The sequence below is a fragment of the Tursiops truncatus genome, chromosome 16 (genome assembly GCF_011762595.2).
Source record: "Tursiops truncatus isolate mTurTru1 chromosome 16, mTurTru1.mat.Y, whole genome shotgun sequence".
NCBI lineage: Eukaryota > Metazoa > Chordata > Mammalia > Artiodactyla > Delphinidae > Tursiops > Tursiops truncatus.
Window position 1 is genome coordinate 48,142,284 of NC_047049.1, and position 26,583 is coordinate 48,168,866.

General features: G+C 37.9%; 1 protein-coding gene and 1 non-coding gene across 3 annotated transcripts in view; one reads left to right on the forward strand and one right to left on the reverse strand.

Annotated features, from left to right (window-relative positions):
- The window catches only part of WAPL (WAPL cohesin release factor), a 77,318-nt gene that overhangs the window by 11,851 nt on the left and 38,884 nt on the right, over positions 1-26,583 (forward strand). Inside the window, exons 3-4 of one of the 2 annotated variants that reach the window (XM_019925749.3) lie at positions 12,955-13,998; positions 17,197-17,315. In XM_019925749.3, coding sequence (XP_019781308.1) covers positions 12,955-13,998; positions 17,197-17,315 — 1,163 coding nt within the window. The remainder of the gene's footprint in view (positions 1-12,954; positions 13,999-17,196; positions 17,316-26,583) is intronic. The other variant, XM_019925750.3, reaches the window with a different exon arrangement.
- Positions 181-287, reverse strand: LOC117308597 (U6 spliceosomal RNA). The gene has a single exon (XR_004522688.1). It is a non-coding gene; the product is annotated as a U6 spliceosomal RNA (small nuclear RNA).

Genomic DNA, 26,583 nt, shown 5'->3' on the forward strand with positions numbered 1-26,583 from the left:
AATCAGTTATACATATACGTATGTCCCCAGATCTCTTCCCTGTTGCATCTTCCTCCCTCCCACCCTCCCTATCCCACCCCTCTAGGTGGTCACAAAGCACCGAGCTGATCTCCCTGTGCTATGCGGCTGCTTCCCACTAGCTATCTATTTTGCGTTTGGTAGTGTATATATGTCCATGCCAAAAATATGGAACGCTTCACGAATTTGCGTGTCATCCTTGCGCAGGGGCCATGCTAATCTTCTGTGTATCGTTCCAATTTTAGTATATGTGCTGCCGAAGCGAGCACTGTATCAGTATTTTTATTGTTGACTAGTATTCCATTGTACGTACCACAATCCATTCACTAGTTGAAGGACATTTGGGTTTTCAGTTTTTGGCGATTATGAATGAAGTTGCTTACAGTTCCATTTAGGTTTTTGTGTAGAGATATGTCCATATTCCTCTTGGGGCAAGTACCTAGCCTAGGTGTGGATTGCTGGTCACGAAAATACTGAAATGCTTGCAAAGGATATACATTTTCTGTAAAATAATAAATAATATAATTTCCTGTAAATATTGGCATTTTAAAATAAAACTGACATGCAATAGGTAGCATAGTGATTTCTTTAACTTTTTTATTGTAAAATAAAACACAGATACAGAAAATCACACAATATAATAAAATATCTAGAAATACATGTTTTGCTTAGTGAATTATTATAAGAGCAACACTGTTGTAACCACCACCCACATCAAGGAACAGAAGAGTGCCAGCCACTCCAGAAGCTCTTCCTTGTGTCCCCTCCTTCACCTCAAAGTAATTGCTATCCTGTTTTTTATTGTAATCACCTCTTGCTTACAAATACATAAGTATTTGCTGTTCACTTTCATACATTAAAAAAAAACAAGTTTTTCTTTAACAGCCAGAAGATTTACAGCACCCTTTATCCTTTTTGAAATTGTATTTCTATCCCACTTGCCCTTTAGAATTTGATCCTAATGAATATGTCTTTTTTTTTTTGGCTGCTTTGGGTCTTTGTTGCTGCACGTGGGCTTTCTCTAGTTGCGGCGAGCGGGGGCTACTCTTCGTTGCGGTGCACAGGCTTCTCATTGCGGTGGCTTCTCTTGTTGTGGCTCGCGGGCCCTAGGGTGCACAGACTTCAGTAGTTGTGGCATGTGGGCTCAGTAGTTGTGGCTTGTGGGCTCTAGAGTGCAGGCTCAGTAGTTGTGGCGCACGGGCTTAGTTGCTCTGTGGCATGTGGGATCTTCCCGGACCAGGGCTCGAACCCGTGTCCCCTGCATGGGCAGGCGGACTCTCAACCACTGCGCCACCAGGGAAGCCCCCTGAATATGTCTTTTTTTTTTTTTTCCCCTGGTACGCGGGCCTCTCACTGTTGTGGCCTCTCCCGTTGTGGAGCACAGGCTCCGGACGCGCAGGCTCAGCGGTCATGGCTCACGGGCCCAGCCGCTACGCGGCATGTGGGGATCTTCCTGGAGCGGGGCACGAACCCGTTTCCCCTGCATCGGCATGCGGACTCTCAACCACTGCGCCACCAGGGAAGCCCCTGAATATGTCTTTTAACGGTCATCTTTTCATAATTCTTTGTACAAAAATATGTTTATAAATTTAAATGTAAACTTTTAAGAATTTTCTGTGATTCTGATGCTTTAAGTATTTAAAAATTCTTCTAGATTAAGTTATGACCACAATTATTAGTGTATAATTGATCAAATGTGATTGCTGTGAGTCTTAAAGGCAAAGTTTATTGGAAATACACCTCTTAATGATATGCGTGGCACCTTTTTTCAATTAGCTCATGTATATGTGGATGAATATTATTGCTAGAATTACGAAGTCTTTGGCATCAATCTATTCCTATTTTTTAATACATGTAAATGTTGAGATACCATATTGACAAAAACAAGAATGGAGAGAGTTTTGCTATGGTAGTTTCTATTTGGAAAGCAATAATTGGAACCACCTGACATGCAAAGGATTTGTTACCAAGACATTAGAGTTACTCAGTTATTAAGCACAGAAGCTAATAATGTATCACATTATTTCTTTATAGGTCATGCCAGAGTAGGAGCAGTGTATCATAGATTATGGGTAGGTGAGGGATATGCCATTATTTGTAATGTGGGAGAAGAATGATTAATCCCAGGTGGGTTGGTAGATCAGTTTTTGGACCAGAGTACATGAGGAAGATGGGGATTTAGAAACCAACGTCCCTAAAACTTAATTGTGCCTGTATATGTTTTGGAAGGTCTTTGTGTAACTCCAGGGGTCTGTGTATCTAGTTTGAAGAGTTAATTGTCAGGGTGGCCTACAGTTTGAGGATTGGCTTGGGTATGTGGGTGTGGTTCCCTGTTCTTCTGCAAGGGTGGGCAGAGTTAGGCAGCTTGAGCAGGAGGCCACAGGAGCAGACAAGCTTCTTGGTGTGTGGGTGGGCAATGGCAGTGGGCAGTAAGGCTCTCCATGGGCTGTTGTTGATGGGAACTGAGGGGAAGTTGAGTTGACTTGGACTGCTCTGTGTAGTGGACCCAGCTGAATGCTGCTTTTGAAGTTTTTTTGGCCATGCTGTGCATCATGCAGGATGTTAAGTTCCCTGACTAGGGATCGAACCCGTGCCTCCTGTAGTGGAAGTGCAGATTCTTAACCACTGGACCACCAGGGAAGTCCCTGAAGTTGTTTTATATTTACTGTTTTATCTTTAAAATTACATATGGGCTGTGTGTTTGATAGGTATGATTTATAAAATGTAAAAACATTTTAAATTACCACTTGAAATGCTTAACTTTTTAAGTACTTTTTACCTTCCACATCTTTGAGTAAAACTGATCCACTGAGGATGATGTGCCATGTTTTTCCTGTGAGTTTTTTAAGTGCCCTTGATAGATAGCCACATACCTTCATTGACAGTGAAAAATCAGTTCCCTTTCACAGAAGCAAGTGCTGTTAACAATTTCTTACATAGACTTTCATAATCTTTAATATGCACAGCATATAAATCTGTGTATCCTTAAAAACAAACACATAAATGGGAGCATGATGTATATCTGTGTATACTGTGTGTGTATAGTGTATTGTGCCTTAAAAAACACGGAAAGGGCTTCCCTGGTGGCGCAGTGGTTGAGAGTCCGCCTGCCGATGCAGGGGACACGGGTTCATGCCCCGGTCCGGGAAGATCCCACATGCCGCAGAGCGGCTGGGCCCGTGAGCCATGGCCGCTGAGCCTGTGCATCCGGAGCCTGTGCTCTGCAACGGGAGAGGCCCGCGTAAAGCAAAAAAAAAAAAAACACACACAAAAAAACACAGAAAAATCTTTAAGATGTACACATCAGTATTTATAAATCTATCTTGTTCTTTTTTAGCAGCTTCATGGTTTTCCATTATATGGATGTACCATACTTTAGTCTCTTAGGGGTAGTTTGGCTGTTTATAGTCATTTGCTATTACAAATAAATGCTACTTGGAAAATCATTCTACTTACGTTTTTGAGAGTCATGTTGTCAGTATAGTGGCAGAAGATGTTTCTAGAAGTTGAAACATCTAGAATTGAAAGAGCATATACATTTAAATATTCAATTGATATTGCCAAATTTCCCACTTAACAGTGTGGCTTTTTTTTTCCTAGCATATCATTCTAACTTTGGACTTTGTCTAGCTGAAAGTAGAAAAAAAATGTTTATTTTGGGGGTTTAATTTTTTCTGCTTTAGAATATATACATCTTTATGTTTTAAAAATTTTAAAAATCTATCTGCACATGGTACAAAATGATAGTGGTTAAAAGCTTCCCAGCCCCTTTCTCCGGTTGTCCCAGCTCTTCTTGGAGTGATCGACCATTCATAATTTTGTTACCCTTTCTGACATATGCTGTGCACCTACAAGCAATACAAACAGTTGCATATATGTGTGTGTATTTAGATCTACAAAATGATAATGTGCTGTTTTGTACCTTGCTTTTTCACTTAATATATCTTGGGAATAAGTCTATGTCAGTATATGAAAGTTTTCTTTCTGGCCTCCCTCCCTTTTTTATTTAAAAATACTGCTGCATGGTGTGTCAATTTCCCTATGTTTTGTAATTTCTTAACCAGTTCCTTGTAGTTGTCAGACCTTTGGGTTGCTTCCAGTGTTTTTGTTTTCTTTAAAAAGTTGCTTTTATTTTTCAGACAATAAACACCACTTAACTATGTGGCTGTCAACTGTCTACTAACTGAAATCTACCGTCCCTCATCTGCAGAATGGGATACAGCTTCACATTTCCTTATCTGAAACCTTTGGGGCCAGATTTGTCTTGAAATTAGGATTATTTTGGAATTTAGAAAGTGTATGTATTTTACATTAACACCCGTCAGGGGCTAGGCAGCAGTCTAGTCAAGACAGCTGTTTCTTCAGGAAAAAATACTATCAGTAGCCTCACTTAGGTGAGGTCAGGTTTTGCTTCAAAATGCATTATGAGAAAACTTTGTTTTCAGAGCTTTTTAGATATTAGAATTGTGGATAAAGGCTTGTGAACTTGTAATAGTACCTACATCAGATGGTTGCTAAGAGATCAAATGAATTAATAGATGGAAAGTATTTAGGACAGTACTGGGCACATACTGAGGCCTTAGTAAGTATATAGTTCAATTGTTTTACTTTTTCCAGCTTTATTGAAGTATAATTATTATATAACATTGTGTACTCTGATTTTTAATTGTGAATGAAATTGAGTGCCTTTTCATAAGTTATTAATTCATTCTATTTCTTTTTCTGTTGATTGCTTTTATGTGTCTCTACCTGCTTTCTCTGCTGGGACATTCATTGGACTTATCGATGTGTAAGAATTCTTAGTATATATATATTTTTCATAGAAATCTTTTAAATTAATTAGTTTATTTCTGTCTGCGCTGGGTCATCATTGCTGCGCCTGGGCTTTCTCTAGTTGCGGCGAGAGGGGGCTACTCTTCATTGCGGTGCGTGGCCTTCTCATTGCGGTGACTTCTCGTTGCGGAGCACAGGCTCTAGGCACGCGGGCTTCAGTAGTTGTGGCATGCAGGCTCAGTAGTATGGCTCGCGGGCTCTAGAGTGCAGGCTCAGTAGTTGTGGTGCACGGGATTAGCTGCCCTGCGGCATGTGGGATCTTCCCAGACCAGGGCTCGAACCCTTGTCCCCTGCACTGGCAGGCAGAGTCTTAATCACTGCGCCACCAGGGAAGCCCTGAATTCTTAGTATATTAAGGAAATCAGCCTTTTGCGTTTCCTTCATGACTAATGATCATTTTTCATGTACTTATTTGGTAACAGTATAGTTTCTTTGGTGACATCCGCTCACATTTTTTTGCTCAGTTTTAATCGGGTTGTTTATTTTCTCACTGAATTTTGAGAGTTCTTTATTCTGGGTACAAGTATTATATCAGACATATTTATTGCAGACATTTTCTCTGACTCTGTGGCTTGTCTTTGCATTCTCTTAACAGTGTGTTTTGTAGAGCAGAAGTTACTGGTTTTGATGTAGTCCCATTTTATCAAATACTTCTTTTATGACAAGGGAGTACACTCTCCTCCCTAGGCATCCCCTTCATTGGACAGCGCTAATTGATTTGTTAAAGAAAATATTTATTTATTTATATTTACATATTTATTTATTTAGCTGTGCCGGGTCTTAGTTGTGGCACACAAGATCTACATTACATCGTGTGGGATCTTTAGTTGCATCATGCAGGATCTTTCAGTTGCGGCATGCAGGATCTTTTAGTTGCAGCCTGTGGGCTCTTAGTTGAGGCATGCGGGATCTAGTTCCCTGACTAAGGATTGAACCCGGTCCTCCTGCGTTGGAAGCGCAGAGTCTTAACCATTGGACCACCAGGGAAGTCCCTCTAATTGACCTTTAATGCTCATCAGTCCTTTTAGTTTCTATGAATTTGAATGATTTCTACACATTGAATAAGTTTGTTCTCTCTTTGCATGACAGCCACTCAAATTAGAGGCAGCTTGCCATGTAATGGTGGCACACACCCCCCCACACACACAAATTAAACTTTTCTCGGTACCTCAACTGTGTTTCATGGGTCATGGTCTCCAAAGCCACTTCTCTATCATCTGTACAGTCGCCTTAGAAGTCAGAGGTTTTTGTTTAAATTTAGTATTTAGCACATCAGGTGATACGCACTGCAATTTGCCCAACACATTAGATTTTAACCTCTTCATCTCATCTAGACCTCTTATATTAATGTGGGTTAAGATGGTTTATCTGCTTTAGTATTTCAATTTTCAGCAGCCACCACTAGAGGTAGTGTAATGTGTATTAGAATTTGGTATGGTTCTTTTTATGAGATCTCTTGGTCATTGGTTTAATTGGCAGCCTTTGTCGTCATTGGCCTCTCTGGGCTGCCTTTTCTTTATCTATATAATGATGGGTTTGGTGAAAAGTGAAAGGAAATATCTTCACTTTCTTCTAAGAAGGGTGAAGGTAGTATATATGCTGTTTGTATATACAGTTACACAGGTGTGTGTGTATATCCATCTTCAATAAACATCAATTCATAGTCAGTCTTATTTTTATTACCACCTACTCCCTTTCAACAGTGGATTATTTTGAAGCAAATTCCAGACACTGTATTTCATACATAAATATAATTCTTTTTTTTTTTTTTTTTTTTTTTTTTGCGGTACGTGGGCCTCTCACTGTTGTGGCCTCTCTCGTTGCGGAGCACAGGCTCTGGACGCGCAGGCTCAGCGGCCATGGCTCACCGGCCCAGCCGCTCCGCGGCATGTGGGGATCTTCGCAGACCGGGGCACGAACCCGTGTCCCCTGCATCCGCAGGCGGACTCTCAACCACTGCACCACCAGGGAAGCCCATAAATATAATTCTTTAACAGCTCAGCACTCCAAAAAAAAGATAACTGTAGGATCACTGTTACAGTTTAAGGTACTTAATATGTACCTTTGTTAATTTTTACTTTTTTTTTGTTTTTTTGGTTAATTTTTACTTTTAAGACTTTTGAATAGACTATAGACAATATAAAATTCAAGAGGTATGGAAGACTTTCCCTTTATCCTTCTGTCATCCCTTTCCCTAAGGGCAACCATATCTGTAGACCTGCCTCATTCTTTTTAACAGCTATGTAGTATTCAGACATGTGGTTGTATGATAATTTAGTTAGTTCTTTATTGATAGATATTTGTATTGTTTATGAAAGCAGAAATCAGGAAACAATGTTCCTTGTTGCTTATGTTATTCATACTCATGGAGAGTTATTTGTAGAGTAAATAAAACAGCTTGCTTCAGGGTCAGTCTATTTCTTTCATATGTACATTTTTAATTTTAAAAAGTATTACCAAATTGCTCTCTGTAGTGATTGTACTAAGATATACTCCTACAGAAATGTAGTTTTATTTATTTTTATTGCTCTGCAGTATTTCTTTGTATTAATAGACCACTATTGATTGTACTGTTAATGGATATTTATATTTCTTTGTTTTGGAATGACGTCATAAGTGTACTTCCCTTATGTTGAACCACGTGGAATGGCGAATACTTGATTATTTTAAAAGTGGAAGTTTCATATGGTTAAGTTTAATAAGTCATTTAGTGCACATATGCATACATTTCTTTTAGGTAAGTACTTTGAAGTGGAATTTCTGGGTCATAGGATAACTGTTATGTTTAGCTTTTGTAGATAATTCGAGAGTGGTTGTTCCCATTTCCATTCTGAGCAGTTGAAGTTGCTTTACCTCCTCCGCAATACTTGGCACTGTGAATTTTAACTCTTTCGTTGGTTGTTTAGTAGCATCTCATTATGGTTTCAGTGGCATCTTTCTAATAACCAATGAATGTCAGTGCCTTTTAATATATTTATATTTTATATGTTTATTGAATATCCTTTTTTATCAAGTGACTGGTCAAGTCCAAGTCTCTTGATCATTTTTCTATTTTAACTTTTTATTGGGTGTCTTATTGAGTTGGGGCATTCTTTACATAGTTGTAATCAACCCCCCACCCTGCCCCGGCCACCCCCACCCACACCCACCCACCCACACCCACACACAGACACACACACCCCCACAAACACACACACACACACTCTCTCTCACTCACTCTCTTTCTCTCTCTCTCTGGTATGGTAGTTCTCTTAAATAGCGTTTTTTGGTGTGTGTGTGTGTGTGTGTGTTTTAATCTTTTCTTGGCTGCGCTGAAGCATGTGAGATCTTAGTTCCCTGACCAGGGATCGAACCTGTGTCCCCTGCAGTGGAAGTGTGGAGTCTTAACCACTGGACTGCCAGGGAATTCCCTAAATTAAGTGGTTTTCTAATGGACATTTAATTTTCTTTTTAACATCTTTATTTGAGTATAATTGCTTTACAATGGTGTGTTAGTTTCTGCTTTATAACAAAGTGAATCAGTTATACATATACATATGTTCCCATATCTCTTCCCTCTTGTGTCTCCCTCCCTCCCACCCTCCCTATCCCACCCCTCTAGGTGGTCACAAAGCACCGAGCTGATCTCCCTGTGCTATACAGCTGCTTCCCACTAGCTATCTACCTTAATGTTTGGTAGTGTATATATGGACATTTAATTTTGATGAAATTTCTTTTGCTTTATGGTTAAAGATACAAGATGTTCCAGTACACATTATTGAATAATCCTTCCCATAGAGATTTGAAATTCTGCAATTAACATATACTGATTTCCCACAGATATTTTGCTCCTTCTCTTGTCATTTACCAATTAAAAAATGTATTTTGGAATGTTTGAAAACCGGCTAAAATTATAGATACTCTCCCTGAAAAATGTGTGCACAGGCATTTTTTTCACACAGTGTCACAAGGTTTGCAGAACCCATGAAATCATTTCATAAATCTCTGATCAAACCTCCCTTCCCACTTTTTAAATACTTCAGAGTTCGCTTTACGCATGGAAGCCTTAAATTATCCCACCTGATTATTATCCTGCATAAACCCATATATACTCATATTATTGCAAGTACTGATGTGTTTTTATTTTTAAGGGAATCATCTATTTCCTTTCAAAATTAAGAATCTTAAGGGAATAATAGGCATTTAATTAATCTTTAATGTGAGGTTGCTTACTGTTTTTTAGATAAGCAGAATGAGGCTCAGAGAGGAAATTCGACTTGCCAAATTTTTACACATCTAGTTATAGTTTTAGCTGTGTGGTTCAATACCATGTTTCTCAAATTCCACATAGCCTTTATTATGCTAAATTCCCTCCCTTGTGTAATACCGAATATGCAAAAGATTGAGTACCTATCCAGTGATACTAAAATCTAGTGATATTAAAAAGCATTTATTAAGTATCTTTGCAGATGGCGCTAGGCTAAGTCTTCTGCTAAAAACTTTCTACTTATCCAATCTTCACCCTTTAGGCTGAGGAAGAACAGTAGGCGTTAGAGTGTAGTTTCGGATTCCTTGCTTGAAGCTGATAGACACAGGACCTAAGGGAATATTGATGAACATACAGGTTAAATTCCACTAAGAAATGTCTCACTAAAAGATTATTAAAAATACATTTTATATGTGGCAGAGTTGTAACAGCTATGATAATTTGCATTTGTGTGATGTTCTGTAACCTGCATACATCCTTAGATACATTATCTTCTTTTATCTGTTCAACTTGTCCTTGAGACAGATTTTATTAGCTCGTTTTTTCAGATGAAGAAATTGTCCCAACTTCTTTTTTTTTTTTTAATGTTTATTTTATTTTATTTTTGGCTGCGTCAGGTCTTAGTTGCGGCTCGTGGGATCCTCCGTTCTGGCCTGTGGGCTCCTTGTTGTGGTGTGTGGGCTCCAGAGTGCATGGGCTCTGTAGTTGTGGTGCGTGGGCTCTCTAGTTTTGGCCTGCGTGCTCAGTAGTTGTGGTGTGCAGGCTTAGTTGCCCAACAGCATGTGGGATCTTAGTTCCCTGACCAGGGATTGAACCCGAGTCCCCTGCATTGGAAGGTGGATTCTTAACCACTGGACCACCAGGGAAGTCCCTGTCCCAAGTTAAGGTGACTTGCCTAAGGTCATTTTAGCCACTAAGTGGCAGAGCTGACACTCATCCATTTAACTCCTAAACTGTTACCTTTGCTAGAAATACATTACTGTTTATATAGCTGGTTTAGATTAAAACAGAGTAAACACTGATATTTATCTTCTCTGTTTACAAAAAAAAAGAGGTGTGGGGGCATACCAGGTTGGACATTTGAGCAAAGATAGATGAGTATGCTTCCTTGCTAAGGTGGTGTGAGTGAGCCTTGTTGGCATACAGAAAAGAGTTTAGCCACCTAAGAACTGGAAATAAAGAAGAGTAGAAATGTTGCAGAGGCCCTAAAAGTGTCTCAATAAAAGCCATTTTAAAAGAAAAAAAAACCAACTCATTTTTATTTCCCCTCCCCACCCTTGATGTTTTGAGATATAAAGTGAGTTTATCTGACAAGGAAGCTGGGATGTTTGAGGAAGGAGGGCAGTTGAAAGTAATTGCTATTTTGCATTTTAGGACAAGATAACCTTGCCTTCTCTTCTGAAGGTATAGTTAAGAATATTTCTTGAAGACCTAAATGATGAAGGACTGTAGAAAGTATTTATTTTACATATCAGAATACTGTTGTGGAAAACTTAGATAGCTTTTCTTGTGTAGAACTCTTTGTTGATTAAGTTAGTTTTTATCTGTGCAGTGTATTTCTGAAGTTTAAAAATTATATAATATACTTTAATAATCTGTAGGATTGTTTATGCTATATAATTGAATACATGAATAAATTGTATTTACTAGTGACATAACTTTTAGTGATAATACTTCTTTCTCTACTAGTAAATTGTATTTACTAGTGACATAACTTTTAGTGATAATACTTCTTTGTTTATGCTATATAATTGAATACATGAATAAATTGTATTTACTAGTGACATAACTTTTAGTGATAATACTTCTTTCTCTAAGGCTCTTTATTATTCTTTGCACTTAAATTTATAAGGTATACTCACAACAGTTAGATTTACATATGAAAGGCAGCCCATGAGAATAGTAACTGTTAAAACACAACACATATTCTCTGACTTTAGGGGAAATGGGAGTGGTAAGTAAAACTTGAAGTAGTAATTTTTAAAAACATGGATAATAAAGTTTACTGTAACATAACCTTTTTTTTAAGTCAGAAGGATGTTTATTACATAAAACAATTAGAAACAGCTTAAATAAATTTTGTGACATTAAGACAGTAGAATGCTATGTAACTATAAAAGTGGTGTGGTATAACATTTAGTGACATCTCATAGACGTCTGTATAGCTAGGCATGCAAAGCATTCCCATAGTCATTTTTTAGCAAATAATTCCTTTAATAATGCTGTAAAGTAGTATGGGTCAGTGGATTCCCTTTTGAGCACAGGAGGAAATTGAAGCCCTCAGGAAAACGCCCAAAGTTAAGGGTCTTGCCTGAGCTCTGTAGGGCTAGTTGGTTAGGGCAACACAAGTCTCCAAATTCAACTACTAGTGCTCTTTCCACTTGTTATAAGAGCAGTGGTATCATTTCTTCAGGTTTGGTTTTAAACTTGGCTTTGCTTCTGCCCCTTTAAGAAAGTATCAGATGCCAGAGTCAGCTTTTAATTCTTCGCTTTTCAGTATTGTATACTTACTGATTTGGTACTTCTGAGATTATGAAAACTATAGTTCCTTGCCTTTGGTTGGAAAATATCCAAGAATAAAACAGGTATACCTATAAATTAGTTGCCTTGTAGAGGTAGGTAAATATAAATTACATTTACACCCATTGGGTAGCATTAAAAATTGTACAGTGAATTCATGTAAAGCATCCCTTTGCTTTTATTTGATGGTTTGTTAATTGAGATTTGTAAATGACTTTTCTTAAATGTAGGTTTTTTTTGTTTTGTTTTGTTTTTTGGTAATTTTATTATTTGGCATAAACTTTTTTTTTTTTTTTTTTTTGCGGTACACGGGCCTCTCACTGTTCTGGCCTCTCCCGTTGCGGAGCACAGGCTCCGGACACGCAGGCCCAGCGGCCATGGCTCACGGGCCCAGCCATTCCGTGGCATGTGGGATCCTCCCAGACCGGGGCACTAACCCGTGTCCCCTGCATCGGCAGGCGGACTCTCAACCACTGCGCCACCAGGGAAGCCCCTGGCATAAACATTTAACCCGACTTTTCCTACTAACAAGTGCTTGGAGAATTAATTGTAGTACCAGTTTGAATCACATTTCCATCTCATTTAGAAAAATTTTAAAAATATTTCTGATGATAAAATTAAAGACAACAGAAATGAATTTCCCAAGTACAAAATGAGTAGGCAGTTTAAGATTTACCACTGGCTGATATGGATAAATAACCACTGTAGCCATGTAACTTAGGCATCAGAGCCACTGTTTAAAAAAAAAAAAAAAAAAAAGAGCCTTGAAGTTGTATGGCTTTTAGCATTAGAAAAAAGAATGGAAAGCAGAAATAAAGAAACCTGACCCTGGAACAGGTTTCTAGACAGAGCTGGCATGCCATATGGGCAACCCTACCCCAGAGGAATAGACACCGCCAGAATGTTTTCATTAATTGTGTTACATTGTTAAGGTTCTATTAAATAATTTTTAAACATCTTTATTGGAGTATAATTGCTTTACAGTGATTAAACATTTTTATTTGAAAAATCCATAGTATGTCTTAGAAGGTTTGGCTGAGTTATTTATATGTCATTCTGAATTGATCCTGTTTTTTAACACTGCTGAAATCTCTTGAGTTTAGGGTAACAATTTTAAGGGACTTGGATGCCTAGGGAGAGGTCACTGGAAGACATGAGAGCTGTATACTGGAAGGGGAATTATCAGATATATAAACATTTATTTTTTTCACAATTTAAAATTTTTGCAATTTTTTCATAATTGTACTATTAATTAACCAAATGTCCCTTTTATTTGTTAACTTTTATATTGCTGTCACTCATATTTTTATCCTTTGACTTATTTGTCATTTTTATAGATAAAGTGGAGAACTTTAGTGAAGAACATGAAAAAAATAGTCACCATATTTACAAAAATGCTGAAGACAGTACTAAGAAACCCAATGCAGAAACAACAGTGGCTTCTGGATACAAAGCTGATGAAATCAAAGAAACAAATGATACTTGGAACTCCCAGCTTGGAAGAAGGTCAGAATCTCCATCAGAAACATCTTCAATCAAGGGATCTGTAAGAACTGGTTTGTATGAATGGGATAATGACTTTGAAGATAGCAGATCAGAAGATTGTATTTTAAGTTTGGATAGTGATCCTCTTTTGGAGATGAAGGATGAGGATTTTAAAAATCGGTTGGAAAATCTAAATGAAGCCATTGAGGAAGACATCATGCAAAGGGTTCTTAGGCCAAGCAACTGTAGGACGTATTGTAGGGCCAATAAAGCAAAATCCTCACAAGGAGCATCAAATTTTGATAAGCTAATGGACGGCACCAGTCAGGGCTTAGCCAAAGCAAACAGTGAATCAAGTAAAGATGGCCTGAATCAGGCAAAAAAAGGCAGTGTAAGTTGTGGGACCAGTTTTAGAGGGACGGTTGGACGGACTAGAGATTATACTGTTTTACATCCATCTTGCTTGTCAGTTTGTAATGTTACCATACAGGATACTATGGAACGCAGCATGGATGAGTTCACTGCATCAACTCCTGCAGATTTGGGAGAAGCTGGCCGGCTAAGAAAAAAAGCAGATATTGCAACGTCTAAGACCACTACTAGATTTCGACCTAGTAATACTAAGTCTAAAAAAGATGTTAAACTTGAATTTTTTGGTTTTGAAGATCATGATGAGACAGGAGGTGATGAAGGAGGTTCTGGGAGTTCTAATTACAAAATTAAGTATTTTGGCTTTGATGATCTCAGTGAAAGTGAAGATGATGAAGATGATGACTGTCAAGTGGAAAGAAAGACAAACAAAAAAAGATCTAAAACGGCTCCATCACCCTCCTTGCAGCCTCCTCCAGAAAGCAGTGATAATTCCCAGGACAGTCAGTCTAGTACTAATAATGCAGGTAAGACTTAAAAAAAAAACTACAAGTAAACGTGTTTTTCAGGCTTAAGTAACAGCTACTTAGTTTCCTCCTGGATACTTAGTTTTAGCTTGTTACTACATTTAATTTTAATAGGAGTACCTATTTAGTGCCAAAGATTACCTTATCCAAAGATAACAGCATTTAAATGTTAATAAAGTCCCACCTTGTAAGGAACCAGTTTGTAAATTGGGGAGTCTTTTCATATTTGTATTTTAATTCTACCATTAGCACTTGAGAATTTTAGTGTGTGTCCGTGTGTGTGTGTGTGTGTGTGTGTGTGTGTGTGTGTGTGTGTGTGTGTGTGTAGGGATAATGAACATCTTGATATTTCAGTTTTGAAAAACTAAATGCAATGGAAACATAAGGATAGATTTTGGTCATTTAGAACTATATTGATACTAGGTGGTTGTAATGAGGGAAGTATTAGAAAATTAAAATAAAAAAGCCTAATCAATAAATGTTAAAAAACATTCTAAAGAAATCTTAAATTTATGAAGTTAAGATTAAATCTTAAGAATCATCCTCGTAAGTTGACTTAATAAAATTAAAAAGTGCTAGTTAAGTATTTATACACTCTTACCAGTGAAAAATTAATTTGTCCCTTAAGATAGTAGGACCAGTAATGACTTGAAGTCCTTGAGGAGTTGATAGTCTCCACTGAGAGACAAACAAAAGAAATAGGTTAGCTTTGCTATGAGTAAGTCACTACTTGACAAGGGCTTTGTGAAGTGGATTGACTGTTGAGCGACGAAGAGTATGTGAAAGCCTCTGGGATACAGGGGTTATATTTATTTGTATTTAACCAAATACAGTTTTCCTATATCAGTTTACTTGTTAAATAGAGCTTTTGTCCTTTTAGGGTCATAGAACAAGAGTCATTATGGTGAATTAGAACTATCATAGTAGGGACTTCCCCTGGTGGTCCAGTGTTTAAGACACCACGCTCCTAGGACTTCCCTGGTGGCGCAGTTGGTTAAATCCACCTGCTGATGCAGGGGACACGGGTTCGAGCCCTGGTCCAGGAAGATCCCACATGCTGCGGAGCAACTAAGCCTGTGCGCCACAACTACTGAGCCTGTGCTCTAGAGCCTGTGAGCCATAACCACTGAAGCCCGCACATGTAGAGCCTATGCTCCGCAAGAATAGAAACTACCGCAATGAGAAGCCCACGCACAGCAGTTAAGAGTAGCCCCTGCTCGCTGCAACTAGAGAAAGCCCGTGCACAGCAACAAAGACCCAGTGCAGCCAAAAATAAATAAATAAATTAATTAATTTAAAAAAAAAAGACTCCATGCTCCCAATGCAGGGGACCTGGCTTCTGATCCCTGGTCAGGGAACTAGATCCCTCATGCCACAACTAAGAGCCCACAGGCTGCAACTAAAGATCCCATAGTATTCTTACATACAGATTTTCTTATAGAGTGTATCATACTTGAGGCTACCTACCATTTTGCTTCATTTGGCCTAAAAATAGGTTTGCTAGATTAGAATCGCTAAAGCTAGAATTACACAGGAGTAGCCCCTAGGAGCCCGCCTTACTCCCCACTGCAAAAAAATAAGAGTATTTTCAGAATGCAACGTTGTGTTGAATTGCTTCTGAAGAACTGAAGTTTGCTGCAGCCTTGCTAGTCACTTGAGATATGACTGGGTAGACAGCTTTACATTTGCTTTCTCAGGAAGATGGTTAGTAATTATGTACTGAAACCTGAGCTCCAGTTCTGCTACAGCCTTCTTAGCTCTTATCCTAACCTTGATAGCAAGTTATCGTAAATCATTAGGCTCCCTTTGAAAAACATCATGTTGATAACAAATAATGTTTAAAAATGAGAGACTGTTTGATTGATATATCCAAAGTTGGAATCTGAGTCTTCATACACTGTATGAAACAGCAAACATTTTTAAGGGTTGGGACAGAGAAAAGTCTTCCTATTTTTTTTTTGAGGGGGGAATTGATAGTTCATTTTTATTTATTTATTTACATTTTTGGCTGTGTTGGGTCTTCATTTCTGTGCGAGGGCTTTCTCTAGTTGCGGTGCGCGGGGGCTACTCTTCATTGCGGTGCACGGGCCACTCACTGTCGTGGCCTCTCTTGTTGCGGAGCACAGGCTCCAGACACGCAGGCTCAGTAGTTGTGGCTCACGGGCCCAGTTGCTCTGTGGCATGTGGGATCTTCCCAGAACAGGGCTCGAACCCAGGTCCTCTGCATTGGCAGGCAGATTCTCAACCACTGCGCCACCAGGGAAGCCCAAGTCTTCCTATTTTTAAAAAAATACTTATTTATTTATTTAGGCTGTGCCAGGTCTTAGTTGCCGTACACAGGATCCTCGTTGCCGCGTGCAGGCTCTTTAGTTGCGGCATACGGGATCTTTAGCTGCGGCGTGCAGAATCTTTAGCTGTGGCATGCGAACTCTTAGTTGTGGCATGCACATGGGAACTAGTTCCCTGACCAGGGATCGAACCTGGGCCCCTTGCACTGGGAGCGTGGAGTCTTAGCCACTGGACCACCAGGGAAGTCCCCTTACTATTTTTTTCTTTTTTGTTTTTGTTTAGGCTAGAAAAAAATATAGCCATTTGGAAATTAGTGTAATCCTTTGGTTAGTTTTGTGGTAGTACCACAGACCACTGAACTACATTGTACTAGGTCATTCTGTATCTTGCCAAGGATAGCTATATCCTTTTTTGGGGTTTTTTAAAAATGTGGCCTCTTCAGATGTAAGCAGGCATTCTTTGAAGGCCAACATGATTAAGTGTACTTAAATTCTAGAAAAATGTTACAGGTGCATATCACCTGATGATGTGTGTGTGTGTGTTTGTGTGTGTGTGTGTGTGTGTGTGTGTTTAAACTAGACCATGCCAGTGTTAATGTTGATAGATAACTAGCAGTTATATGAACTTCGAAGAACAAATTATTCTGGAAAAGAATTGATTTTGCCAGTGAAACTGGAGCACATACACAGCAACTAGGTTTCTGATTTTCTTTTAGAGTAGGGGACAAGCAGGGAGTGAGCACGGGAGAATGAGACTTAATATCATTGGAGTATTTTGTCAACTCTGTGGTGCTTTTATTCCTTTTTTTTTCTCCCCACAATATGCTTCTTTCTCCTCAAAATGTTCATAGGTTGTCTGGTAGATAATTTGAAATAATAGAAAGCTAGCTAGTTTTGATTACCATTTCAGAAAACTTGGATTTTACAGAGGATTTGCCTGGTGTGCCTGAAAATGTGAAGAAGCCCCCAAATAAACAAGGAGATAAATCAAAGGAAAATACCAGAAAGATTTTTAGTGGCCCCAAACGGGTAAGTAAAGCACTATCGGTGATTTGTATTATTGTTGGAGGGCTCAGCTCTTTTTTTATTTAAAAATTACTAACAAACATCATGGCAATTAAATTTTGTCTTTCAGAGGATATATGTAAATTATTTTTTCAAAGCATTGTAACCATTTCTTGAAGTGTGGTAAAACATATATAACATAGTCTTTACTATATGCAAGTGTACAATTCAGTGACATTAAATACATTCATAGTGTTGTATAACCGTCACTGTTACCTATAACCAAAACTTTTTCATCGTCTCTAACAAAAACACTGTACACATTAAACAATAACTCCACCTTGACCTTCCCAGCCTCTGGTAAACACAGTTTTACTTTCTGTCTCTATAAATTTGCCTATTCTAGGTGCCTAATATAAGTGGAGTCACGCAATGTTTGTCTATCTGTACTTGGCTTATTTCACTAAGCATTATGTTGTCAGGGCCCATCCCTGTTGTAACATATATCAGAATGTTTCTTTTTTATGGCTGAATACCAAATTTTGTTTATCCATTCATCTGTAGATGGACAGTTGGGTGGTTCTCACTTTTTGCCTATTTGAGTCCCTGCTTTCAATTGATTTGGATACTTAAGAGTGGAATTTTGGGGACATATGGTAGGTCTTCGTTTAACTGCCAAAGTGTTTTCCACCTTGACTGCACCATTTTTATATTCATCTTAGCAATGCACAAGGTTTCCAATGTTTCCACATCCTTACCAACATTTATTTTCTGAGTTTTTTTTTTTTGATAATAGCTATCCTAATGTGTGGGAAATGGTATCTCATTGTGGTTTGATTTACATTTTCCTAATTATTGATGTTGAGCATCTTTTCATGTACTTGCTGGACATTTGTATATCTTTTTTGGAGAAATGTCTATTCAGTGCCCATTTTTTTTTTTTTTTTTTTTTACATTTTATTTATTTTTGGCTGTGTTGGGTGTTCGTTTCTATGCGAGGGCTTTCTCTAGTTGCGGCAAGCGGGGGCCACTCTTCATCGCCCGTGCCCATTTTTGAATCAAGTTGTTTGGTTTTTTATTGTTGAGTTATAGGAGTTCTTTATATATGAATGTCTTATTAGATACATAATTTGCACATAGATGTTCCTATACTGTGAATTGTCTCTTTACTTTCTTGGTAGTGTGCTTTAATATCAGTGAAGTCCAGTTTATCTATTTTTTTCTTTTGTTACCTGTGCTTTTGGTGTCATATCTAAGAAATCATTGTCAAATTGGATGTCATGTACCTTTTCCCTATGTTTTCTTCTAGGTTTTATAGTTTTAGGTTTTACATTTAGGTCATTGATCCATTTTGAGTTAATTTCTGTATATAGTGTAAGTTAAGGGTCCAACTTCTTTCTTATGCATTATATAAGTCATTTTAATATGGTCCAGCATAGGTATTGAGAATAATTTGCTTGACTTTACCTTTTTTTTAAAAAAAATTCCTTTACTTAAATAGCTTGTATAGTGTTAAACAGTTTTATTATTGAAAATTGCAGTTAGAAGTTGTTGACATTTTTTGTAGATTGAACTACTTTTAAGCAACTAAAGAATGAGTGTGTCCATATTATCTGGCCTCGTTTTATTTTTATTCTTTTACCTCTGTAAACAGCCAGTTAGGAATCTTTTCAGAGTGATTGTGTTATACTTTTGCAGCCCCAGGTGCTCACCCCCCACCAGAAAAAAAAAATGCTTAATGCTTATTTCAACAGAGCTAACTTGCTCTGGAGCCAGGGGCCAGGGTAGTGTGGTATAATGGCTATAGCCCTTAATGCTTAGGTGAGGTTTTGGTTTATAAAATTGTGTATGGCATGTGTTGATTTCTAGTGTAAAAGTTATACATTTTTTGGTCTCAGGATTACTTCACATTCTTAAAATTTTATTAAGAATCCCAGAAAGCTTTTGATTATATATGTTATATTTATCAAATTGGAAGTGAAAACATATTTCAAAGATACTTATTAATAATTCACTTAACAGTAACCCATTACATGTTAATATAACATTTTAGCGAGAATTATTTTCTTAAAAATGTGGTGAGAAGAGTAGCATTGTACATTTTTTTGCAAATCTCTTTATAAAGTTTGGCTTAGTAAAAGACAGGTAGATTCTTTGGGATTAGCAGATGCAAACTAGTATGTTTAGAATGGATAAACAACAGTATCCTACCGTATAGCACAGGGAACTCTATTCAGTATCCTGTGATAAACCATAATGGAAAAGAATATGACAAAGAATATATATAACAGTCACTTTGCTGTACAGCAGAAATTAACCTAACATTGTAAATCAACTATATTTCAATAAATTTTTTTTTAAGAGCTAGATTCTTATATCCTCTATATTCAGTATTTTTCATTGTTGTTTTAGTTGAAAAATATGAAGAAAATCCAGCCTCACATAGATAAGTAGTTGTATTTTAAGTAGCTTTTTCAGATAATTATAGACATTCTTCGTTGACATTACACCAAAATTGAAAAAAAATGGGAGTTTCTTTTATAAATAAATAAATAAATAATTTTATTTATTTATTTATTTATTTATTTATGCATGCCTGTGTTGGGTCTTCGTTGCTGCGCACAGGCTTTCTCTAGTTGAGGTGAGTGGGGGCTACTCTTCCTTGCGGTGCATGGGCTCCTTACTGCGATGGCTTCTCTTGTTGCAGAGCATGGTCTCTAGGCGTGCATGCTTCAGTAGTTGTGGCTTGTGGGCTCTAGAGTGCAGGCTCAGTAGTTGTGACGCATGGGCTTAGTTGCTCCGCGGCATGTCACATCTTCCCGGACCAGGGCTCGAACCCATATCCCCTGCATTGGCAGGCGGATTCTTAACCACTGCACCACCAGGGAAGCCCCAGGAGTTTTTCTTTTCTTTTCTAATATTTATTTATTTATTTACCTATCTATCTATCTATCCATCCATTTATTTATTTATTTGGCTGTGCTGGGTCTTAGTTGTTGGCATGTGGGATTTAGTTCCCCAACCAGGGATCGAACCCAGGCACCCCCTGCATTGGGAGCGCAGAGTCTCACCCACTGGACCACGAGGAAAGTACCTACCCCAGGAGCTTCTTAAAGATTAGTTGTAACTTGGAGTCTAAAACCGTGCCAGTGAACCTTTCATAATGTTGCATTAAAATCTGTTGGTCTGTCTTGCCTTTGAATGGATCTTTTACACATGCATGCTTTGTAACATTATACATTGGTCATTTGGAAAATACTGGTTAGACTGATTTATCTAAATCTTTCAGTGGTGACACACTTCATTATACAGTATCAAAAATATCATTAATATTACTGTCAAACTCATCAGAAAAGTCTTTTAAGTATTGGGAAGCTATCAAGTTCACAGTTCTCCAGAATTTTAGTTTTTGCTTAAAAGTTGAAATTTTTTCATTGGCAGAAAATACTTCAGGGAAAATGACTGGCAATGACAGGCCTACTTTGTTCATTTTTGAGAAAATGTCTGCATAATACCCAAGTCTGTATAAGCATAGTTTGTCAGTTTTTTAAGTAAAGAATGGTGTTCAGGAAAAAAGTGGCTGGTTCAGCTTGAAACTTGAGCCAGTAGTGGTTTTTTTTGATACAACCACACTTTATATGCAACAGAAGTGTTTTAGGCACACTGGTTTTGTCACATAGACCATTAGTGCACTTAGGGTTACGATTTAATCACTAATTTTCACTCCTTTATCAAGGGCTTTTTTCTTATGTGAAACTGGCATTTTATTTTTTAACTATGAAGTGTGTAGCAGTGAAGAATATGACTACTTATATACAGTTCAGAGCCCCTGCCTTGATTCATGCTAAGACACCAACAGCTTTACCCAGCATTGCTTTTGCACCATCCCTGCAAATATCAACGAAGTGAAAAAGGCAAACAACATATTATTATTGTGAAAATGGTTTTGTCTTTGTAGACACCCTGGAAGAGTTTCCTGAGTCCTTTAAAGCATTCTACTTTATTTCTCCCACCTCAACTTTTTATTATAAAAAGTTAAAATATACAGAAAGTGTAAAAAAATGTGATGAATAACTATATTCCTCTATCTAGATTGATCCCCACCCCCCCACCAAATCGTCATAATTACACACAGTCCCCTTCCTCTTCCCCTTTTTCTCTTCTCTTCATGTGTGTGTGTGTGTGTGTGTGTGTGTATTATATAACATTTTTCCTGTCGTATTTGAAAGTTGTTGAGATAGCATGCATTTCTTAAGAAAAAAGACAGTCTCATACCTAACTGTGGTTATATGATTGTAATACTTAAGAAAATTAGTAATTCTTTGATATAATCCTATGTCCAGGCCATATTCAGTTTTCCTCAGCTGTCTCCAAAATGTCTTTTAGTGCTGTTTTTCTCCCCAAACTATAATCATTTACTTGTTATGTCTCTTTAATCTTGAGTAGTCCCCTCATCTTTTTAAAATTCCCCATGGCACTAGTTTTTTGGTTTTTTTTTTTTTGCTTTTAAGAGCCCAGGATATCTGTCTTGTAGAATGTTTCACATTCAGAATTTATCTGATTGTTTCCTGATGATGTAAGTTGTTACTCCACTATATTAAAGTAGTATGGTGTCATAGAACACTGGAAGTAAGTCTCTACGTTTGATTAGGCTGAGGTTTAAACATATTTTGGCAAGAATGCCTCAAAGTCATATTGTGTATGTTGCATCACATCGGAAGGTATGTAATATCTGGTTGTTCCACTCAAAATTGTTTGACCACCTATTGAAGGTTGTGACCACTGGATCTCCCCAAAATAAAAGTATGTTTTTCCTTTTATAATTCAATTAGTAAGCTTCTGGGTGTGACTCTGGCAGCACGTGAATATTCTGTTCCCCATTATTGTTTTACCTCATAATTTTAGCATCCATTGTTGATCTTTGCCTGCATCAGTTATTACACTGACAGTTACAGAATGGTGAGTTTTCTAATTGCGATTTCTTCTACATTTAATAACTGGAATTTTGTAAAAAGGAGTTTTCTTTCTCCCCATCCCAACCCCGAACTTCTATCACTATAGACTCAATAATTTTTACTTATTAAATGTATTTATAATAGATTTGGCCAGAGTAAACCATTTCAAGCCATTTCTTGTGTCCTTTTGATATAGACCCATCATCTTTGAGCTTTTCTTTTGCTTTCTGCACGAAAGATGACCCGGACTTATCTTGTGCTTTCAATCATGGACCCATCCAAGGATCCTTGGTTCTTTTTGTGGGGATTAGTACTTAGAAACCCAGAACTAAGTGCTGGGTGTGTTCATTGCTTCTAGGCTCTTTCACTGGACAGAGCTATGAAATACATTGAAAAATAAACTGAGTTCATACTGATAGTTTCATTTCAAATCTAACATTTCAAAATTTGGTACTTAGCTTTCTTTATTGTACAGCACACATTACTTTTTAAATTATAACACCAATATTATTATGAACAGTAAATACACTAAGTGAAGTTAAAATTTCTTTCCAGTTCTTTTTGTCTTTAGATTATTTCACTAATGATGAAGTCATAGTAATGTGTTCAAAAGTTTTGAAGTAATTTTTATCTTGTGTATGTTAATTCAGTATTCAAGTTCATATGTACTTATTTATGTTCATTTTTTTAAACTTAGTTTTAAACTTAATATTGGATATATTTCTTTCCTACTAACACAACTTAGGAGGCAGCAGTGTACATGTACTTGACCCGATTACGAAGGAATCTCTCCGGCCTAAAGTAAATCAGGTCATGCAACCAAGTAGGCAGAAGACCTATTTACTGTTGATGGATAGTGTCAGAGGAAAATTAAGAAAATCATTATTAATTTATGAAACCAAAAGAGCTATGAGATTGAACTCATTTAAAAGATGTAATATAAGTAAAGCCTGCCTTAAAACAATAGTCCTGATTTAATCCCCAAAGAGGCTTCAGTAAATGTTTTAATTTCCTTTTAAACCTCCTATTGAAAGATTTGCCCAAAACCCTCTTTAAGTGGAATTGTGTCCGAATTTTTTCACTTAGATACTACTACTATTTAGGTGGATCAGTAAGATTCAAAAATGAGACTTTGATCCAGAGTGTTATAGTACTTTAGTAAAAAGTAATAAAAAATGCTTTAGATCCCATGGAAGTTATGTATCCTTATGAAAATATCTAGGTAAAGAATTTAGAAGCCTCCTTCAGGAAGAGAGCAGCAAGAAGTTAAGCAGTATAAAATCCCTAGCTCTTAAAATAAATAGGTCATCCATTTGTCTTCAAGACAGCTAAAAGACTACTTAAGAGTTGTTTAAAAGGAGAGAACCATTGAGAAACAGAAATAGTGGAAATTTAACCTTATTGAGTTTTGATGAATATAAAGGAATACAGGAAATAAATGGGATCAAAGTTTTAAGCATTTATAGATTAACAGAGTGGAAAGAATAGATTTGTTTCATATGTGAGAAATCAGGATTCATGGTTTCGATGTAAAAAAGGATAAGCTCAGTTCTCCAAGGAGTTTTATGTAGGTTATCCCCCAAATCTCCAGAGAAAAAGGAAAGGCAGGGGTCACTAGGTAGGTGGGCATAGGAAATGTACTCAGCAGTTGTTCCATTTCTCCATTATAATAGAAATACCCTCCTGTAGCTGATAGGTCAGTGGGAGTATCTGGGTCTTCTGCATTCTGATTAAAGGCACTAATGACCTCATTTCTGAGTGGTAGAGAGGTGGCCCACGTCTTGTAGTGGCAAATTTTCCTCCTTACCTATCAGGCTTTCTTAGCTCATGTTTTGGATTGAATAAAGCTGTTGTGGAGGGTAGCCCTGTACATTGGAGGATATTTAACAACATCGCTGGCCTCTACCCACCAGATGCTAGTCCTGTTTTCCCCTGCTCTGTGCGCCTCCATTTCAACCAAAAATGTCTTGGACATTACTAAATGTCCTATGGGGGTCAAAATGGGCTCCCCTCTCATTGGGGGTATGTGTGTGTATGTATGATTTGAGAGTAAGTTGTAGACTTAATGCTGATTACTCCCAAATACCTTAGTCTTTACTTTCTGAAAACAAGAGTACTCTACTCTATAGCTATAGTATACCCATCAAAACCAGGAAGCTAATAATAACATTGATATAATAATTCAGTCTAATCCACAGATCCCATTCAGTTTTACCAATTGTCTCATTAATGGCCTTTATAGCAGAACAAATCACACATTACTCCCCCCTCCCCCACGTCTCCCAGAGAAAGAACCCATGATCCAATCCAGAATCACATGTTGTATTTAGTTGTCACAAGTCTCCACCCTCCTTCTGTCTGGAACATCTGTGTCTTTCCTAGTTTTTCCATGGCTTTGACATCTTTGAAGAGTTAAAATCAGTTATTTGTTGAATGTCCCTCAGTTTGTGCTTGTCTGATGTTTTCTCCCAATTAGATTTAGGTTTTGTGTATTTGGTGGAAATACCTCAGAAGAGGTGCTCTGTTCTTACTGCATCATACCAGGTGGTGCACAATGTCACTTTGTACCATTGCTATTGATATTAACTATCCCTTGAGGCCTGTCAGGTTCCTCAACTCCTCATCAAACTTTTACCCAGTAGTTTTAGCATTGATTTTTGCCTGAATCAATCTTTACTATGATGGTTGTTGAATTTTTTTTTCTAATTACATCCTGCCTTCTCTGGTTGTTAGTAGTTGGCCTTCTACTGGTAAGGTAGATTTTTTTCCTCTCCTTCATGTATATAAAAGAATATATGTATTTATATATTCATTATGTAGTATATACATTATATATTCATTTATTTATAAATTTCTTTATATCAGTATGAACATGGATTTCTGTTTTATTCAGTCATTTGTTACTGTTATTTATTTAAATGATAGTACTGTTATTATTTCGATACTCAGATTTTCTTAGACTTGGCCTGTTCGTGGTTTTTCAAACTGGCTTTTAACATGGCCCACCACTTTGCATTTCCTTACTAATGACACACAAAGATGTTCAAGGCTCATGATGCACATTCCCAGTTGTGGAATCAACCATTCCTCCAAGGACCCCTGTTTTCTTTTAGTGGAGAAAGATCTTTAAAATTTGGTCGCAAAGTATGGTCATTTCTTCTGGGGTGTCATTGCTTCTAGGCCTTCTTTGAGTTAACAGAGCAAAGAAACACGTGAATATATGCATTTTCTTCCTCTCTCCTTCGCCACCCCCCGCCACCACACAGACACATACTTATTTCATATCTATGTATATTTAGAACCATGAGTTCACACTGATACCTCCAATTCTAGTTCAACACCACATGTTTTATTCTAGCCTTCCCACTTTGCACATTTTACTTCTCTTTGCCGACAGTGAGGAATCTGCTTCCCAGTATCCTCAATACATTTACGTATTTGCTCAGTCCTCTTGTATATAGCCAATTTCCTGACCACACAGGCCATCTCCTCAGCTTTAGTGCCACCAGCCAAGAGGTCCCTCTTCCCTCTCTCTATCTTCCCATGTTAGAAAACATTAACTTGGGAATTCCCTGGTGGTCCAGTGGTTAGGACTCTGCACTTCCATGGCTGGGGTCCCAGGTTCGATCCCTGGTCAGGGAACTAAGATCTCACAAGCTGTGTGGTGCAGCCAAAAAAAACAAAAAACTAACTTTTTAAGCTTGCTGGCTGTGAGAATTTTCCCCAACACCTCACCAGCTATATAAAGAATTCTGTTCGTAACAGAATTGAGGGCTGGCTGGGTAAACACATGTGGCAGAAAGAAGACGAGGAGGTAAAGTAAACTTCTGGTAAGAACATATTTGAAATGATTACTCAGAAAAGTTGTCACTTACAAGGGAGAAAAGTAAATATAGAGTTTGAGGCATTAGCTTGAAACATACCTGGTTTTAAGTACCTGAGCCTGAGTACCTGTTGTTTCTGTATGTGGTTTTATCATTTGATAATTTTTTTAAAAATATTTATTTATTTATTTATTTATGTTTGGCTGTGTCGGGTCTTCGTTGCTGCACGCGGGCTTTCTCTAGTTGTGGCTAGCGGGGGCTACTCTTTTTTTTTTTTTGTGGTACGTGGGCCTCTCACTGTTGTGGCCTCTCCCGTTGCGGAGCACAGGCTCCAGACACACAGGCTCAGCGGCCATGGCTCACGGGCCCAGCTGCTCCACGGCATGTGGGATCTTCCTGGACTGGGGCACGAACCCGTGTCCCGTGCATCGGCAGGCAGACTCTCAACCACTACGCCACCAGGGAAGCCCGGGGGCTACTCTTCGTTGTGGTGCGCAGGTTTCTCATTGCGGT